At 39.2% G+C, this 20,220-nt stretch overlaps 1 protein-coding gene across 1 annotated transcript in view; it reads left to right on the top strand.

Moving 5' to 3' along the window:
• The window catches only part of svp (COUP transcription factor 2), a 130,627-nt gene that overhangs the window by 57,168 nt on the left and 53,239 nt on the right, over window positions 1-20,220 (top strand). Inside the window, exon 3 of the mRNA XM_018450899.1 lies at window positions 4,125-4,676. Coding sequence (XP_018306401.1) covers window positions 4,125-4,676 — 552 coding nt within the window. The remainder of the gene's footprint in view (window positions 1-4,124; window positions 4,677-20,220) is intronic.

The following is a 20,220-nucleotide window of genomic DNA, read 5'->3' as shown; positions in this document are numbered from 1 at the left end:
TTGATCAACTGTTATAAATGAAAAAGTCTAGCTTTCTTATATTCTTTTTTATATAAGTGCGCTAATAATTTTTTTTATTTTTAATCTTTTTTTTTATTTGCCGATTATTGTCACTCTTTCATTCTTGTAAATGTTCATCCATAATTCTGCAAATGCATGCGCGATTACGAGGACGATTTGGAGAAGGCGGGCCGAGATGTCGACGAAGGAAACGAAAAGAAAAAGGAGCGCAGTCGCGAGTCTCTGCCGATGAATCACTCTCGGCGGTATCGGACGATCTGGACAAGCTCACCCGCATGCTTGGAACATGTTTATCTCCGGTTTCGCGTGTCAACTTCGCATCATTGTACGCGAATTCCCTCTCTTTCTCTCCCTTTCTGGCCTGATCGTCGATGCATCGATATCGCGGAAGTGCGGCGCCGCTGTCCGGAACATTAAATGGGACTTTCGTCGATCCCTCTGGAGGGGACGAGACGACAACGGACGGACTCTCCCGTCTGGACCCCTCATGTTGGTCCCTCTCGCGAAGAAAGGTGAGAGCGGAAAAGGATGGAACCGAAACGACGGATGGAGAAGCGACGAGATGGAGAAGGAAGGAGAAGAGGAGAGCCCATTCCTTCGTTAGAGCCGCGGGGCGGAGGTTGGCATCCAGGCGCTTCTCAGCGGGGCGCCGTTTCTTCGAGTCTCGGCTCTCTCGAGCAGGAGAATCTCGTATGTGAAAGACTCCCTTCCTCATCTTCTTCTTCTTCTGCGTCGTCGTCTTCTTCTTCCTCTGCTTCTTGTCCGTTCTCCGTTTCGCTTTTAACGTGCCAGCCTCTCTTGGTCCCGCATCATTGCTAGTCTCGCGCGAGCTAGAGCGAGTGGTCTCTCTCTTTCTCTTTCTCTCTTTTTCTCTGAATCGCTATCTCTTCCGAGAACACAAGCGCTGCGTCGCGTCTCATCGATGCGCCGCACATACGCCCACGCGTTGTTATGAGTCGCAATTTGCCAGGGTACGTCCTAGACAGTGTTCCCTTTTGGCTGCAGGGTTTAAGTATGCTCTCAATAATTTCGCTCTCTCGGTTCCGCGTTCCGAAGATCGAGAGTCCTCCAGAAGATCCGCACGATAATTCCAGTCAGATACTATCGATATATTATATTAATAGGTAAAAACTTGGCACAAAAAGGAATAATTGCAAACAAATGAAAGCACAGAAAAGATGGAACCAATCCGCTATTTACTTGGAAAAAATATAGAAAGATATCTTATGATATAATCTTTGCATTAACTTTATATTTTTTATAAATAATTTTTTATTTTTAAAAAAATTATTTGTGAACTTATTAATTTAACTTAGAATCTTTTTCTATGATAAAGATAATTTTCTAGTATACTTATCTTGTCTGTGCTTCGTCATATCCTTAATTAATATTTCTTTTATTATTAATAATTATCATTACTATAACGTAGCAGTATAAATAATTATTATTACTAATTTAAAATTTCTAGAAAGAAGATAAGTTACGAAATTATTATTCTAAATTACTTGAAAAAATTTAACCTTGAGACGCTTCAAGTTTCTACGTATATCCAACGAGCGCGCATTAAAATAATTCACATTATTCGCTTCAATACTCGACAAGTTGAGGCGCAGATTTGCGAAGGCTCGTCGGCAGCTCGTTCCGGTCGCCTCGTTTTCAGCATTGTCACGCGCACGCGTTGCCCCGTCATTTGCCAATTATCGCGAGTGAAAGCACACTCGAATAACGCGAAGTAATTGCGTTACGCGGACAGATGAGCGCAATCGCGTACACTCGCACGGCGGACAATCGCGCAAGAACACGCGCGGTCGTTACTCAACAGAGTAATCGCGTCGTCGTTCACTACTACCTTCTTTCGCATGTATATGTGTGCAGTCCATGCGCGGAAAAAATACACGGTCCGGTAATAATCGCGGTAATCGCGCCCAGAGAATGCGGCAGAGGCACGTTTATAAGAACATAACGGTTTGCAGGACATCTCGCGTGATCGCACATAGTGGAAAGGCATTGTCGTCGCTCGCAATCGAGGCCCGTGTAGGAAATCACCGATCGATAGCCGAAATCGTTTTGAAACGGAAGAACTAAGTTTAAATTTAGTTAAGTTTATGTAAATCGTGTTTGCGCGAATATACGGAATTTACATATATTAATTGAATAAAAAAAAAATGTATAATATACGTCGTAATAATTTTAAGTGAAAGGGTATTATAAGAAGATATACGTTTTTATTAAACGTATACACTGATTGTAATAATCATTACTTCAGACCGCAATATTGAACTTCTGTCTTGTGGAAAAAACGTAAATGAATCGAAATTACAAATTCTCTTAGAAACGCACGTGTTTCAGCAAAAAAAGGGTAACTAAATCCGTTGAAATAGTCTATCCAGAATTGCAGCGGACATTAACCTCAATGATACGATGATGATGGGGATAATGATGATGATGACGATAATAATGGTGATGCCGGTCGATGAACCGGTACGACCAAGCGCACAGCTTTCGGCGAAATTTGTACGACTGCGATCGAATCACCGACACCGGCGGCGTCTCACGGGTGATTGTATTTGCGTGTACTTGAACGTGCCGTGTTATGGCACGTATACCGCGGTGTGTATTTGCCTTTGCACAATATTTGCAGGTACTTGAGAGTATCGCCGTGAGAGACTCATCCGGGTTCCGGTACAGGTGTCATACCTCTCCGTAACCATTCGTATCGCCGGTGACTTCTTAGAAGTGGCTAGCACACGTAGCGAAGTAGTGTACGCGGGTAAATGAGCGCGTTACGTATCTCTAACTAAACCTCTGCTGCGAGGCACGAATCGCTCCAACGGTCTCTCGACGAAACGGACCGTTAGCTACGCGGTGGTCGGCACGAGCGAAGTCCAAGAAGAGGACCTCTGTTCGTTACGTCACGCCTGTCTGATGAGGATCGCCCTGAGCGACATAGAAATTCGCATTATAGACATGCATGGCGCAACCCGTTCGTCAGATTTTTTTATCCTGCTGATCAAAGAAATGAATAAAAGTGCCCTTGGTGCTTAGGATATTCAAGGATGATTATTGTTAATCTTTTACACATGATCAAGATCAACGATGTATTCATCGCTAAATCGCATGCGTCAGATTCTTATCTTACATTGACGTTAATCGTATGAAAAATCGATACAATAATTTATATAGATATGGTGAATGGATAGGTATGTATCTTTGAAAATGAGCTAGGTATGGTTTAGATAGGTAATACTTCAACTAAAGGATTGCGTACCGAAAAGTGAAAGAGCCTGGTTCTCTTTTATGCCAGAGTCGCGAACTCGATGACGCGTGACTGCATAGATAAATCTCATTGCGCAACAGGCTTATCAGACTCCCTGCGTACGTTGAAATTTTTCTGCAAACCTCGAGACACTTTAAGGAAGGGATAGATGAAGGTCATACGTAAAACTAGGACAAGTTAAAGAGTTGGCTTTAATATTTAGCTTTAAAGCGAGATGTACAGTTGCAAATAATTCATGAAAATTACTTTAAAAGATTTGTAATTCGTATTTTTAAAGAGTAAAGAGAAATAGATTCATTTAGACCTGGTTCCACCAATGTAAGCTTAACTTTAATCTCAGTTCAATTTATTCTTTATCTTTTCTTAATTCTCTAGGAAAAATTAGAAAAAGATAAACAGTTAAGTTGAAATTAAATGACCGGGTTAATTTTATTTTCGGTTGAGAAGGGGATCTTGGTGTTTAATGACATGCAAATGACTTGCACACAAACATTATTAAGCACCAAAATCAGCTTCAATAAAAAATAAGATTATTTCTTTTAATGATTTATTTCTTATATTTAATTCCCACTTATAATTATAAGAAGTAGAGTTGAATAGTTGATACTATATTTTACATTTTTAAACCATTTTTCTAATTTTTCTTGTGTAATATTTCAAGATATTCGAATTCCACAAGCTCGATCAACTAACTTATTTGCCGTCTTGATCCGTCTCTCGCGCACAGAGAGATTGTACCGTGTAACGTGAAAGCGAGATCAGCATCTTAGGTAAAGACGAGTCTTCACATTATCAAGCGTTTCGACGCCTTCGTTTTTGTTTTTAGCTGTGCAAAGAGGGCGAGTGCCGCCGTCGCAACCCTCGCTGCCGGGTCTGCCAGGCCAGTTCGCCTTGACGAATGGGGACGCGGTCGCGTGTGCCAGCTTAAACGGACACTCTTACCTCTCGTCGTACATAAGCCTGCTGCTGAGGGCGGAGCCCTATCCGACCTCGAGATACGGCCAGTGCATGCAGCCCAACAACATCATGGGCATCGACAATATCTGCGAGCTCGCCGCGCGGCTGCTCTTCTCGGCGGTTGAGTGGGCCCGAAACATCCCGTTCTTCCCGGATCTTCAAGTGACGGACCAGGTGGCCCTGCTCAGGCTAGTGTGGAGCGAGCTGTTTGTCCTGAACGCGAGCCAGTGCTCAATGCCCCTCCACGTGGCGCCGCTTCTAGCGGCGGCAGGCCTTCACGCCTCGCCGATGGCAGCGGATCGCGTGGTCGCCTTCATGGATCACATCAGGATCTTCCAGGAGCAAGTGGAGAAACTCAAGGCGCTCCATGTCGACTCCGCGGAGTACAGCTGCCTCAAGGCCATCGTCCTCTTCACCACTGGTGAGTCTGAAATAATTTTATTCGACCGCTCTGTACTCTGATTTAAGTTAGAGTATATTTAAATGTTTTTCCTTCTATTTTGACGATGAAAATATATGGTGATAAATTGTGATTCACCACAATTGAAAATACGTACTTCTAAATCCGCGAGTTTTGTTAACCTTTATAGATTTAAAAATCTTACAGTTTTTCCTTTCCTTGAGTAAGAAGGTTTGTTATAATTTAGTATTTTATTATATATTCCTTATTTCAAAACATGACACTTTAACACCACTATAGTGGTTTTCCCAATCTGTAAAGGTTAAAAAGTCTAGTTTTGTATTCACTAAAAGTTACACCAACCACTGAAAGTTTTTTTTTTCCAAGCTTTGTCAAGTAGTTCTTTATGTTGAAGAAAAAAAGACTCACGACATATAAATACTATCCCATGAAATATTATCTAGATGTCACGAACGCGCGATGACAGATTTGTCATGAATTCCCTTTGAAAAATGTGCTGGGAGAACCAGAAAGCCATCCTGCTTCGCGTTTTTGCGTCTCGTAGCACGAGTCAAGAGTCTTCACGACGTATTCCCTACGTTACAACGATACTTTGGTCGTCGTCCGTATTACCCGCGCTTGCCTGCCTGTCCCGCTTGTAATCGTCATGACGATGCTATCTCGAAGACGCTCGTTGTCACGTAGCCGCGATTCTCGACGGGCCTAGAGAGGCTAGCAGCGCACCAAGAGGGACAATGCTCTTTCTCTTCCTCCGATCGTGAAGCCTCATGGTTCCTGTACCACGTACCGGGTGGTAGGAGAGCGTGCGCCGGAAGAACTCTCCGAGCATAAGCGAAATGGTTCTCTCCATCTCGCTCTCTATATGTCTCTCTAGAGAAGATGCACATTCTCTCTCTCTCTCTCTCTCTCTCTCTCTTCTCTCTCTCTCTCTCTCTCTCTCTCTCTCTCTCTCGACGTTGTCCGTTGCTCGCTGACCGCGGGCTGCGTCTAATCGACGTGGCGGAGATATTATCGCCGCCGGTACGCCTGCGACTGTCATCCAGCAGCGCGATCCCCGTCGGGACCAGGAGACGACGGCGACGGGATGACGACAATTCACTGACGTAACAATGTGTAACGCCGCGACGGTGTACGTACGTACCTTCGTTGTGTCGCGATCGTCATCGAGCCGTTGAGACAATGCGTTTCTCCACTTCCCTCTGTCCATCTCCCGCCGCAACGTGTTCTCGCTCCCCGAAGCCAATCTCTAGTCCCGGTATCTATCTACTGCCTTTCCCTCTATCTCTCTCCCTCTTTCGGCGCATCCGATGACAACCGCATCCTGTCCGAACGAGCGTTCGCGCGAGCTATCTCCCGGCCCATCTGCTTTCTCCAGGAGGAACCACCACCATCGTATACGCAACACGTATATACCGAGAGGATTTCGGACCGGACGATCCTCTCCTGCCGGTGTGTTCTCTCTTGTTGGATACGTGCACGCACGTTCGCACGCACACGACTCGCGACCGGGGCGGTAGATTTCAGTCAGGGGGAGTCGACGAGGACGATGAGGAGAACGGCGGCGGCGACCACGACGATGGCCCATGCTAAAGTATCTCGCCGTAGATACGAGACGGGGGGCTATTTATTTCCGTGCTATATGGGCACGCTTAGCTTAGCTTAGCTTATGCTAATGTCCCCATTCTCGGGGAACTCAACCTCCTTCTTTTTGCCCCGCTCGACTTTTTCTACTCTTTTTGCGCCCAGACGCGATCGCTGGACCTCTAGTTCTTTTCTTCCTCGCGTATCTTTCCTATATGGGTGAGCCTTTCTTCCTTCTTCTCCCTTACGACTTAACGTTTAAAGCTTTAAACGTGCAGCTCAGCTTATATACAATCCTTTTTAAATGTAATTATATTTTTATGAGCGTAGAATGTGTGTTTGTGTATGTGTGATGAATAGATCAGAAAAAATTCCTTGACTAATTTAAGATCCGAATTATTAAAAAGAATAATACAATAAAGATAGAATATGAATGTAAAGTTTTGATTAATTTTCTTATTTATATTCAATTTTAAATAAAAATGTAAAAATAAAAGTCAATTAGAAATTAATTAATGCTACGATTTTATTAATTGTTTATAATTTAATATATATATATTTTTTTTCCAAAGAAATAAAATTTTATCGTTTGTAATATTTAAAACGCGATACTAAAATTTTGTTTCTTTACTTACAATCTCATGAATATTTTAAAATGTCATAAAGCCTATTTTAAAAAAATATTAAATCTCAGAATCTTGAATTTGTTTGTGTGAGAGAGTATTTCAAATATTCACTTTTAATTTATTGATAATAAGAATACACATTAAGTTGAAAATAAATACTGCTTAATAAATTTCCGATAATACACCTCATAATAAGTATTGATAATGCTAGTAACCGACTCGGGATAAGCTTATTATTCATTACAGTTAAGGGGTTAAAGGATCACTATTGTGAAGGTTAAAAAGCGAATGGGCTAGGACATCGTTTCGTTCAATTTAACATAATGGAAGGCAAAAGCGTGGAAACGGTTTGTAACCCACGGTCGTGAATGAATTCGTTTGAAATGAAAAGCAGAATGAATGTTCGCACGTACCGTAGCACGTTATTACGCTAATCGAGGTGTGTCACTTTAGCGAAACGCAGAAATAATGAATGCAAAATGCATTATTAATTGCACCGAGGCCGTTTTAAGATTTCATTTCGAGATAATGAACGGTGGCCGCTCAAATTTTTACTCCGTTTGCTCTATAAATAGGAGCGTTTGATAATTAGTCTTTGATACTTGATGTGATCGTGAGAAACATTTAGTATCGCGACAACGATTATCTTAACCGGTCTGATATGCAAATTGCTATTACCAGAAAATGTACGTCATAACGTCTTGTGTTCAGCTGTTTAAATCATCTTGTTTAAATCAACTTCTTGCTGTCTAATAACTGGATTGTTTTTGTTGTACACAAAAACTATTGATTAATCTTTAGCAATTACAATAAAATTGAATGTAATTCCACAGTACAGATTCTTCGTTAGTATATATTTTTATTTATTAGTTTATTACTCTTACAATTATATTTGTAATTTTATAACTGTGTGTGCGCGTGTTTATGATTATTTCTTATTTGTTAAAAAAAACAATTTATAATGAGAAACTCCAGCTTCTTAATGTGAATTAAGATATTTATTTACTGAACTATAAAAGTAATGTCAATCAAGTCTAATCACGATAATAGCTGAAACGAACTCGTGGCTTTCGTATTTCAGTATCTATCGCATTTTAATACATGTGTTTAGTGTTGTTTCGGAAGACTCCGAGCGATTACGGTACGTTACGTGTCGCGTGTAATTGACGTGAAATTAGCGTGTCCGGCGGCGCGAACGCGGATAAATTTCTTTCCGCTTCCTTTCTCTCTCTTTCTCCTACACCGGGGATTCCTCTCCGCCCGCAAGATGGAAGGTTGTGACTTTTTTCGTACACCCCGTGGCCGTTGGACCACGTGTCTAATTGTTCGGATAAAACGGCGGAACGAGGGCACAGTGCATAAAGTACGTTTAGCTCGCTAAGATTGGCCGCCTCTCAGCTTTCTCCGGTGTTGTGTATGCACGAGATATTACATACCCGGTGGTCCAAAACGTTCGAGCGCGCTGCCGCTTGAATAATCGTCGCCCGAGATCATTACGTCCTCGATACATCGGCCGTAATTATACGGAAAAAGGAGCTCGCTCGCACGATAGTTCTCTCTTATCTACAGAGACCTTTAATTGCAAGAACAACCGGCGCTGCCATTTATCCCGCGGTCAGTAAATGTTTTCCCAGAATATCGTAATTAATTTCGAGACATCTATTTCGCATCGCGTTGCGAAATCGGGTGTGAAGAGAGGCTGATCGGTGCTGATATTTTTCTGGCTAAGAAAAATATTAGTTAATTTATTTCTTCATAAAGAATTCCCCTATACAAAACATATAATTTTAATTAATTGTAAATAGCTCCAGAAGAAATTATATATTCTTCTCTACTGATTTCACCAGGTGAAATCCGAGACGGAAGTTTCATCGTTTTCTCGTGTCTCCGCGCCCTTAATTCATGAGAAGAAAAACGCGAGACTTGAAGCGCGAATCGTTATCAGTCGTTCCGCTTCCCGAGATTAGGATGGTCCGATTTGTTCCGAAATCCAAGCTTCGTTATCTTGGATAAGATCGGCCGTATTATCTCGGCGTGCACCGCGCCGAGCCACCCCGTAGAGGCGGGCATGTAAATGCGCGCAGCGCGGATATATTTATGCGAGAGAGGGTATTACCGGAGTCCGGCGCGAGCGAGTGTGCGGTACCTACGTGTATCTTGATGGGAAACACTCCCACGATTATGTGGCATGCAATGCAATTCCCTCTGCCTTGCCCAACAGCCAGCAACCATCGCGCGAGCGAGCCTGACGAGCGGACGGGCGTGTTGCTGCTACGCTGCCGTTGCATTTCTGCGCGCGCGGATGCCACCGGTATTTAACGATCTAATTAAGAACGTAAGCCCAACGAGGGACAGTCGACATCGGTCTCAAAGAGAGATCTCGCGGCATCTCTGCGGCGCCCCGACTACTTCCGGCTACCTACGCATTGACTTTTTACAGCGCGTGTTCGACGATGCTGGATGTATTATACATATATCTCGTTGATGCTAATGAACGAGAAGAAAGGTTGGACAATTGGATAGAGAGATAATTATTAATGAGCGTATTTTAGTATTGATATTCATTTAGATGAGAATTTAAAACTCTTACTTATGATTCAAATATCTTGAAGGTTTTAGAATTTGTGTAAATTATATTTACTAAAATTTCGCAATTTATTGTTCATAATTTCTTGATTGATAAAAGAAAGAATCAACATTTTTGATCGAATTTTTTCTAAACATTATCTACCTCTTTCATATTTCTCGCTATAAAATAATCTCTTTAAAGTAATAAATTATCTATTCACAAATAATGTCTGACAAGATATTGTTAGATATCATTGTAAATTACTGTTTACGCTCTAATTCTCTAAATACATTTTAATAAAATATACTTCAAATAATTATGTTAGAATTTAAATAAATCGGTAAAAACCGGAGAATGGCTTTAAAAAGTATTAGGAAATCGAACGAGATGAATGCGAACCGTTGTAGCCGTGAGGCTCTCGAGTACCGCGTGCCGGTATGTTTAATAAAATATTGCCACATCATTAATGTAGGCATTGCGCGAGGCCTCACGGTTCACTCTTCTTTTTTTCTATTTCCTACCGCCGTCGATGACTCGGTACATTCGGACAGGGCACCTTCTATTCGAGCCTAGATACGAGACTGACGTAACGATTGGTACACACCCACACCTGTCAGCCGCCATTGACAAGGACTGTCAATATTAATTACACCTTAATTTCATCACGCAAATATCTCGATTCGATGTTCCTCTTTCCTCGTGATCTTCTATCGTATTCTTCGGTCGATTGATGAACGTTTCGAGATTATTGCATATATTTTCTCGTAAAAAACTGGAAGATATATATGTGTTGTAGAAATTATTCTAATCTTAGTTGCTATAAAATTATACCTAAGAATTAAAAACAGATTCCAGATTATTCTGGATTAGAGAATTCTGGATTAGATTAGAATAGTTATAGATTATCTATAACTTTTATTCATTTAAGAAATTATCTGTATCTTTAAAAAAAATGAACTTTCTATAATCATATTTTTACTCTCTCTATCTGCAATCTTTTTTGTCTAGCTCAAATTTTGTTTACTGTTCTAGGCTTTAAAAAAATTCATTATTTCAATGTTTCTATTATATTATTAAACAATTTTTTTTAACTTAAATGTTAAATTTTATTTAATATAAAAAATTGAATTTGAACAAAAATGAGGATAAAATTTGAGAGTGGAATTTTGCTTACGCTAAAAAAGACCTAAATTGCAAATGAAAGGTTAATTATATATAAAAATATGAGTTTTATTGTTAAAATTAATTACGATTATCATTAAAATTAACATCAAGATAAGATATATTACATGCTTATACGCATTTCAATGCTTTCTAAATATAATATAAATAGATTATAGGAGATGCAAAACTTTTATCTATAATGTCCCAATTAATCCCGGAAGGCGATCCATGAACGGGATGTGCACTTCGTGTCCCGAATTCATAATCGAATACCAGGCCATACCGCGATTCGTCGCGACAGTTACATCGGTCCATCATCAATATCGTTTGTAACCGTGTTGCCGAATAGGTCGGCGTATTATTGACGCGTTTATCATTGTCGTTATTATCGCCGTCTGTCCGTCCGTACTCACCTGTTAACCTCGGATAATTTATCGACATGATGAAACAATCGTGCACTTGAAATGTCGAGCACGAGTAGGAAAGAGCTTCCATCAGTGAATGATACGAGAGGTGAAGGGGGAAATGGGATGCAGAATGCAGGATGTGGGATAGAAATCGCTTCGATGGTTAAATCATGTCATCGACTAATCAGCGTTTATCACGGAACGAATCTAAGCGGTCGAAGTGTCAGACGTTTGTCAGTCAAGTAATCATGATTTTCAGTTTCCGCAATACAGTAATGGATCACGAAGACGTGATGAAGTTGGAGGAAACGATGAAAATATCGACAACACTTCGTATAATTGGATGTGCGCATAATTGGATCGTGAAACTCTTGTATTCTTTCTTTTGCGACTCTCGGCGAATCCTTCTATCTTGATATCGTTAGTTGTTGAAGTAATTTACAATACTCTTCGGATAAATGAGGAAAGGGGGAGATTTATATCTTTTTAATAATAATTTGAATTTTCACACATAACATTTAAATTTTTAACTATCATGTTATTGATTACAACGGAATTTAAAACAATAAATTATTTAAATATATAATATTAATAAAAGGATATGTATTGTAAATATACTTAAAATCGTTAATATATAAAGAATACTAATTGAAAATTATTCGCTGAAATATTAAATCTTGAAAAATATAACTCGTCTTATATACTCTCTAGAACTTTTATAAAGTAAATTGTCACTCTGAAGTGTGAAATCTCAATTTTAAAGATTAAAAATTGAGTCACTTTTTTTCAAGACTGACTCAATTTTCACTCTTTAAAATGAGATTCCACTCGAAAGAATTTATAGAGCAGAGATAGTATTTATATCACAAAGTAGTATTTTCTCTAAAAATTTCTGAACTAGTAGAAGCATGAATCTCAGAGAAACCGATGTAAAGCTCGATTAACACGAGCAAAATGGTTGACTTTCACGCTTTAAAAAAAAAAAATAAAAGAAAAAGCGCTTACAATTTCACGCTCCATGACGACATTCGTAAGCGTTCTTTACGTTCCCTCGCGATTCTCGCGTTTTCGTTCGCGATTCGGAGAAAAACAATGCAAATGCCGACGCCACTGTGCGGTACATCGCACCGCAAACTACCCAGCTGTGTTTCGAGAGGGTGACGACTCCAGTGTTGCGCTCATACATACACACATACTTACCAAAAGAGTGAGAGAGGGTGATACAGAAGGGGTAGAAGCTGACGGCGGTCGCAGCGGGATGCGGAGGAACCGCGGAGGGATGTGTTATCTGTGAACCCGAGTCCGCGACCCTTCCTCCTACCCCATGGTCGGTGGTGGGCCTTCTATCTCGCATTGTTACACCGCGCGTCGCTGGGTCGAGGGTTCTCACCATTCCCGAACTTTTGACTTTAAGCGTTACCCATTTTCATTTTATTATCTGCCCTCTTCATCCGCGCATCGCGCTACGCCGACCGATGATGCTCGAATCATACTCGCGCTCGCTCGAGCGACACTCCAATGCATTTCCCGCACCGCCTCGTCGCAATTCCGCGACGGAGACTTGGACGTAAATTGGGGAACAACCCCGGCATCGCGGCTTGTGATCGATTAACCTGTCAACGACCGTTGGAGATTAAATCGTTAGGTTTTTCTTCAAGTTGAAAGAGTTATAATGACGCCGTTACAGTTTCAAATTTTTTACTGCACCTAATTTAGATAGTACAGATTTTCTTGATATTTTTTACTTTAGTATTTTAATTACATTATTTATTAAATAAAATATTAGTTATTGTACAATCAGTACTTTGTCTGTGTTATTACTAATTAAATAATTTCAAGAACCGAGATGACTACGTCTATGTGCATCATACATACTTATTTAAATTATTATTACTAGTAAACGGATTGTTAACATGCTGTGTTTTTATGCTTTTTATGATTATTTTGATGTCTTCTTATTCAAGAAAAAAGAGCAATAAAAAGATAACATTATTAGTTATTGCTAAAATACTTAACTGATATACCAATGGAATTATTAAACAATAAGAATCTCATGGAATTATTTTTTTTTATGCTCCAAATATATTTTATATTATAAATATTCGTCAATAAAATTAAATTATACATCCTAGTACATATGTATTAAAAATATTTTTACATTTTGAATATATATGTATATATATATATATATGTCATAGAAGTTACACATAGACACACTCACAAGTTGAAGTTATATAATCTATCTTAAAGAGGATACACAATTAACTGAGTACTAAATGAAATAGAGCGTATATCACTATAAATATCGGTTAGATTGCGATACATTAATAACGCGTGGAAAATATTACGGTTCATTATGGTTGTAGGATAATGATTTGCGGAGGTCACATTAAATCGGATCATTATCGCAACAAAAGAAGCGTATCGCCTTTTCGCAATTGCTCGAAAGATATGTATATTAATCAATACAAAGCATAATAAAAATAAATATCTTGTAAAACAGATCCATTTAAAAATAATAATTAATTTTTTTCTTGAAGTATAGAAAAATGTGCTTACATCATGTATTAAAGTATTTTATAAGTATTGGTTTTTTTATATTAAATACGTACTATATGTGTCATTTTAAATTTTTGCACTTTGTAAATATTCTAATATTGTGGCGTTTATATTAATTTTTATTAATTGTTTAGAAGACTTTCAAATTAAAAATACTTTTATTTTTTGTTAATTATTGTTATATATATTATCTGCATGTCTCTACACGGTTTTATCTTGATCGCCTTGTATAGCCTTTTAGAGTCATATATTATAAGTTTCTTAACGTATCTGGATAACGTATCTGTTGAGAAACTTTTCGCTAAAAATTTTTTTCGAAAAATTCATCGTCGTAAAACAGCTTTAATATCCTCTTGTAATATTATTGTCTGTGAAAGCACCTTTCAGTTGATTTCTGTGATGCTAGTAGTTTTGGAATATCCATATCGTTGTTGCTTGTGTTGTAAACAGCGTATTCAAAGTGCCATCGGCAACAGAGAGCGGATCCTCCCGTGTCCGCATGCATATTCCTTATCAGCGTATCGCAGGGCAAAGGGTTGCCCTGGCATTAGAGTAAGCCACGGTATTAACCCCGGAGTTTAATATAAACAGCGAAGCGGGGTGTCCCGCGAGGGGTGGCGAAGTTAGGGCATGGTCGAAACACGTGACCGCCGGACAATGCAGACGCCTTATCGACGTCGTCGTGGATAGCACCGCGGACGGCAAATCCCGACTGAATTTTCCGTGGTCCTTTTGCCAATCTAACCCCTCTCTATATGCGTTTCGGACCATCCCGGCTGAAATAAAATTGCGTCCACGCGTCGTCGCTTAACCCTCCAGTGCACATCCGCGAGCAATGCGTCGCGGATGCGTTCGAGTGCGATATCGCGAACGATGGAAACAAAGAACCCCTTTTCGCCGAGGGTTGGTCTGAGCTAAAAAAACAGTCGGTTGTGAAGAATCATGTTGAATTTTAAACGTAAAGTTCATAAAGCTCAGTCTACAATTGTGTAGTTATAAAAATTGACTAACCACAGTCGAATAATATTCTCCTTATATTTAACTGTAATTGATCAATTTTTACAACTACATCCAATTTTGACAACTACGCTTATGCACAATTGTAGAATTGGCTTTATATAAAGCGATTGTCTCTTAAAATTTGAAAAGAATATTATGTCCGTGTGTCTATTTGAATCTTATCTCAAGAGCAGTGAAATTAAAGAATATTCAGAGCGCAGATTTAAATGATTATATAAAAATTCGGATTTTAAAAAGTTTAACTAAAATTTAGGTGCAAAAGTATCTTCACAAAAATATAAAAAATAAGATAGTCAATTATATTATAAATTAAATTTATTTCTTAAAATTAATTAGTCTTATATATATAAATTTATATAATTCGAGAGAGGAAGAGGCTCTCTAAAGAAACGTGAAGCTCAACACTGGCACAGAGAATTCTCGGACAAATCTCATATTTCTTGCGTGCAACTGGGGTGAGGGTGAATGGAGTATGAGGAAAGGAGCAGGGGGTGTCAAAGAAGATACGAGTGGTTTCTCCGTAGCTGCCTATTGCCTAGTTTCGCCGAGCAGACGGCGAAGCGACCGCGTTTTATTTACGCGCAAGCGTGTTTTATGGCCTCGTTTTTGACATGGGGAGGGCGCTAAATATGCGGGAGGAGACCGCCATGCACGTCCCGTAACAGTCTGTCCGCGTGCGGGACTAACTTCTTCTTTCTCGTTGTGACGCACCCGCTATCGCGTCGTCACGCCATAAAAATAGCGGACGCATTGGAATCCCTTACTACGTGTCACCTACTAGGATTGTGCGGTACCTATTTCTAGAATATCGACATATGATGTTAATTCGTAACGTCAAAACCACCGGTGAAGAATTTATACTCTAAAACTTTGAATTGCATTTTAAATTGTATTTTAAATTGATTCTGTGTTACTCTAAATGTTTAATATTATATATATATTTCACAACGCGTAAAAAATAATATTAGTATTCTATTAGAAAAAAATAATTTACTCGTTGCCGTGCAGATTGCGATATGATACATTTATCTCTAACATCTATTTATATAATTAAAATCTCGTATATCTCGTCTGTTTCTAAAAAAAAAATTGTTCCTTTTTTTTTAAATTTACAAAGAAAAAACGCAAAAGAAAATATGTATTTATATCCGAGTTAATTTATATAAGAGGTAATTTTTGCTATAATATTCACATTATCAAAATAAAGTACAACGAAAGAGTTTCCATAAGAATAAGTCTATTTTATTTGTTATAAAATATTTTTGTTTAGAATATGAATGTGTAATTCAAACGAAGTTTAAAAAGGTTTACGTAATTTTTGTATATCCTGTATGGATACTCTGTAATCCAACTATGAGTGGGACACAGAAGAGTGTTAAAGTCAAGTGATCTCGCTGACGCACTTAACGCTCTTAGCAAGTGCAATCGCTATAGCAAAAGCGTTACAACGTGCGATACTTTTTTTCACCTCGTCAATGAATTGCCGGCCTACGCTCATTAGTGCGCACGGTCAAATTTAGATCCTCGTATAAGTCGCAAGGTCGAGAGAGCAGCTTTTGGAGCGTGCTCGAGCGGGAGATTAATCGCGCCAGCGCGCGCGCTCGCTCGCTTCATTCTTTTTTTTACTGGAGCGAGCACCCGCTAAAGAGAATCACCGCAAAACCGAAGAGAGCCCTATGTTGCGGTTCCCTCTGCCCCTTTCTACGCCCTACGGCGAGAAACGGTGTCGGTCCCGGCCTGGGGACTCTTTAAATTAGGAACAAATGCGCCTGGAATTTACAGCCCTCTCGCCGATTTACGTTCTTATTTACTCGACGACGCCGTTGGCCTCGCCAACGTGGTTTTTGACGATCCCCTCCCTTTCGTGACCCCTCGCATAAATCCACGCTAATTTCTTTCGCGATGGTAGACGCGCGCGCCAAACGCATTCTTCTTTAGAACGTTCTTCTGCCAGTGCAACTTCTTTTATCTTCCTCTATTCGCTCGACGCACACGACGATTCCGCGACATGCGGTAGATTAATTCTTAAATGCTCGTTCGTACCCGGAAGGTGGTAATAAATATTGGATGAAAGTGCTAAGTTGTCATGCGATGGATATTAACTCTCCGCCGTTAGTGAGCATCTGCGTTGCAATCACGATGAAGTCGCGAAAACTGTTCTCAGACTTTTTGTTATTTATTAGCTAACGTGAACGGCTATTCGAAGAAATGAAGAAAATAACTATGATATTAAACATTAATATCATTAATATTATTATTAATAATATTATTAATATTATAACGATAAATTAATTACATAAGTACAATAATAACATAACTATTAAATGATTATTTAGATTTTGGATTTGATTATTTGGATTAAAAACAGAAATAAAGAGTATGACAGTTTATATAATAGTTAATGACAACGCTCTGTTTTGTGTTAATAATTAAGAAATATTATTTATTTCTGAGTCCAATCTCGATCAATATTCTTGGTCGGTTCTACATTTATATTTTAATTGAAACGATTGTGTATCATGACATCATTTAGAATTTAAGCTCCATCATTCTTTTCTACGAATATTATTAAATCAATGGATCGGCTTAGCTATGAATTGTTATTATAACGACCGATCACATTACGCTCAATTCGCAGAAGAGAGTCGTTCTCCGTGTCGCATAAAAGTGTTAAGGCTATCGATGTTTATTCTCTTGCTGCTACAACTCATGTATTTGCTTCTTTTATCTATTATATCGTATAACGATCTCCGTAGATAAATGTAAGAATGTTGCATTAGATAAAATAATTATAATTAGTATAATTATAAAAAAAACTTGATCCTAGAATATGTATCTATTACATATAAATAATTTTCCTTCTTTTCTCTCTCTCTTTTTTTACTTATTTCTATGTTTTTAAACGTAGAAGTAAGCTTAAAATCGTTGGCTTACCCTAGAATATTAATAAACGCCTGTATCTTTCTCTCTTTTTGATTCGGACCCAGATTTATGATTCTTTACCGGACTCGCTTTCGAATACGATGTCTCTTGCGCTGACTCTACATTTTACATGCCCACACGCACAAAGACAGGAGTTTCTGGTGATGTTTCTAGTGGAGTAGTAGGTACCGCATGCCATCGCGATGCGAGTCAGACAATATCGCGCATTCACAGATTGCGCTGTCAGGCGACTCAAATAATATTCGGGGTGACACGCCATGTATCCGCTATGCGGTGCCGTTGTGTCGAGGGTGTATGACTCAGCATCCCTAAAGCGCGGGGGCTAGCCGAGGAACCGCAGGCAGGGAGATTTAGGAGGTGGACCCTTTCCTCCTCTTGCCTCACTTCTTCTTTGCCTCCTCATCATCCAGATCGGCTCCTTTTTCGTCTCGGATAGGAGAGAAAACGAGAGAGACCGTAGCACCACGTGTCCGTGACCGATCCAATTTTTTCTTCTACGCCCCGATACGTCGCACACCCTCGTGCGTGGGCATGCACATCCATATACGCGCATACACGCATGCTTTCGTCTTTCCCTGACTTCTCAATCAGGAACAATCGCATCGGCGGCGGCGAGTATCGAGTTTGCCAACGAGATTCGTCACGCTCGATAGATCTTCGTGAAATACTTCGAACCCGAGTTTAAAAGCTCTTGAGTCGATACCGACCATTCTCGGTCGATGACGTCCTGCGAGCATCCATGACGAACGTCGATGTCATTATTCGCATTAGGATTAATTCTTCATTTCTTGTTGGTTTCTGTAATTCTTTAATCTCGCATTGAAATTTTTTTCTTAAAATAATTTATGCCTGCTCTCTCTCTCTTGTTAATATCTCATGTAAAAATATAATAATGCCAATTTATTATTAATTATTGTGAGAAAAAACTGTGTATTTATATTTTTTGTATGTTTTACAAGATCCATTTTTAATTCGTTTTTTTAATGCATTTTTATTGTCAGTTGTTATTAGATTATTGGAAATCCATTAAAGAAGAATTTCTTTCTAAAATCATCATACAATCTTTCCACGAATCAGTCATTCGTATAAAATTAGTATCTAAAACGTCAGCATTATGATGCAGCGAGTTTTCTTCCTAAAAATATGCGATGCACCTGGGAATGCTTCGCATGCTTTGCTACTGTTTTTTTTTTGTCAGTTGATTGAACTGAAGTTGACATGACTAAGCAACCACAAATTGTAACAAAAAATATGATAAAAATGTTAATCGCAACAAATTAGTTTATAATTAAAAATATTAGAAAATATAACAGAATCAATATATTATAAAAGATTTAAATTTTTATCTTCTCTTTTAATGTTATTTCATCGAATACGCATATCTTTAGAGATACAACATGCTCTGCTTTTCCTTTAAATCAAAACTTTAAGCCTGCATTATGAGTTACAAAGGTATATCTTGCAACACCGAATTACCAAGTTTAGGACTTACCGAGTTTAGGAGTTAAGTATGCACGTAGGCGAGAACGGATATTACGAGTGAAGAAACGCTTTCACCACTTGCATTACGATCGCATAAACGAAGGAACGCCCGCATTTACGAGAGACAAATACCACTGAATTATTGCGCGTGCACGCACGGTGACGCGAGTCCATCGAGTCTTCGTGGCTGATCCTTAGGGAATGCCGCAATTTCCATTGGGAGCGAACGAAGGGAAAGACGACGGGACCTTAGAACGAAGGAGAGAGACGAGTCATTTTACCCTAACAAAGTAAATTCCACGCTTCTTCTACCCTCTGTCCCCCAGCTCGTACTGCGTACGAGCGAAAAAGATTGGCCTTGTGCCTGCGCAGACCAACCTTTAATTAATCTGATTTACATCGGGCTCGATCGCACAGTACACTTGCGACAGAACCCGCGCATACTCTTACTTCCTAATAAGGCTCTCATTAAGAGCGAAATAGGCTGCCGAAAATGTGAGTGCAATTTGCGAGCAGCGCCTTTCTTTTCTCGCCAATCAATATGGCGAGATCTTTAAATACGAATGTGCGAGTTTTCTCAAAAGAGAGTAAAGTTAAATGTAAAAAAAATCCGTGTAAATTTATTAAATTATTTAGATTATCACAGAATTCATTCTCGGAATGAAGAAAAGAGAGAAAAATTAATTTCTTTAATATTACAGTAATTTTGAAATTTCTATATTAAATTTGTTCCTTTGTGACATGTGACTATGATTATAATGTATATTATTGAAAAGATACTGACATTATATATTTTATCATTTTTTATTATAATCATGAAATACAAGTTTAAAAGAATATTGACCCATTACAAAAATAGATTTTGCTAACAATCACGCGGATTATTTTACGAGGTCTGTTTTGATTTTATAATTTATCCAATAATGTATCGATTCAATAATGATAATTTATACATCACGATACGTTCCGCAACATCCACGCGAATAGCCGACTTTTGTAGCGTTGCGTGCCCGCGAGTTTCTACACCACTGTGCCCGGAACGCGGGACTTTCGGTGCTGAAGTGTCAGGCCACTGATAAGCCGAAGGCATTAATTTTACGGCGTGGTCCCCACCGCGGTGGTGGTCCATGGACCCTGTCTCGACTAATACAATTATGTTATAACCCCTTGCCAACTCGTGCTTCCAGCACCCC

Source organism: Mycetomoellerius zeteki, unplaced genomic scaffold (genome assembly GCF_001594055.1).
Source record: "Mycetomoellerius zeteki isolate Tzet28-1 unplaced genomic scaffold, Tzet1.0 scaffold106, whole genome shotgun sequence".
NCBI lineage: Eukaryota > Metazoa > Arthropoda > Insecta > Hymenoptera > Formicidae > Mycetomoellerius > Mycetomoellerius zeteki.
Note: the sequence above shows the minus strand (reverse complement) of the source record. Positions and strands in the feature narration are given on the sequence as shown.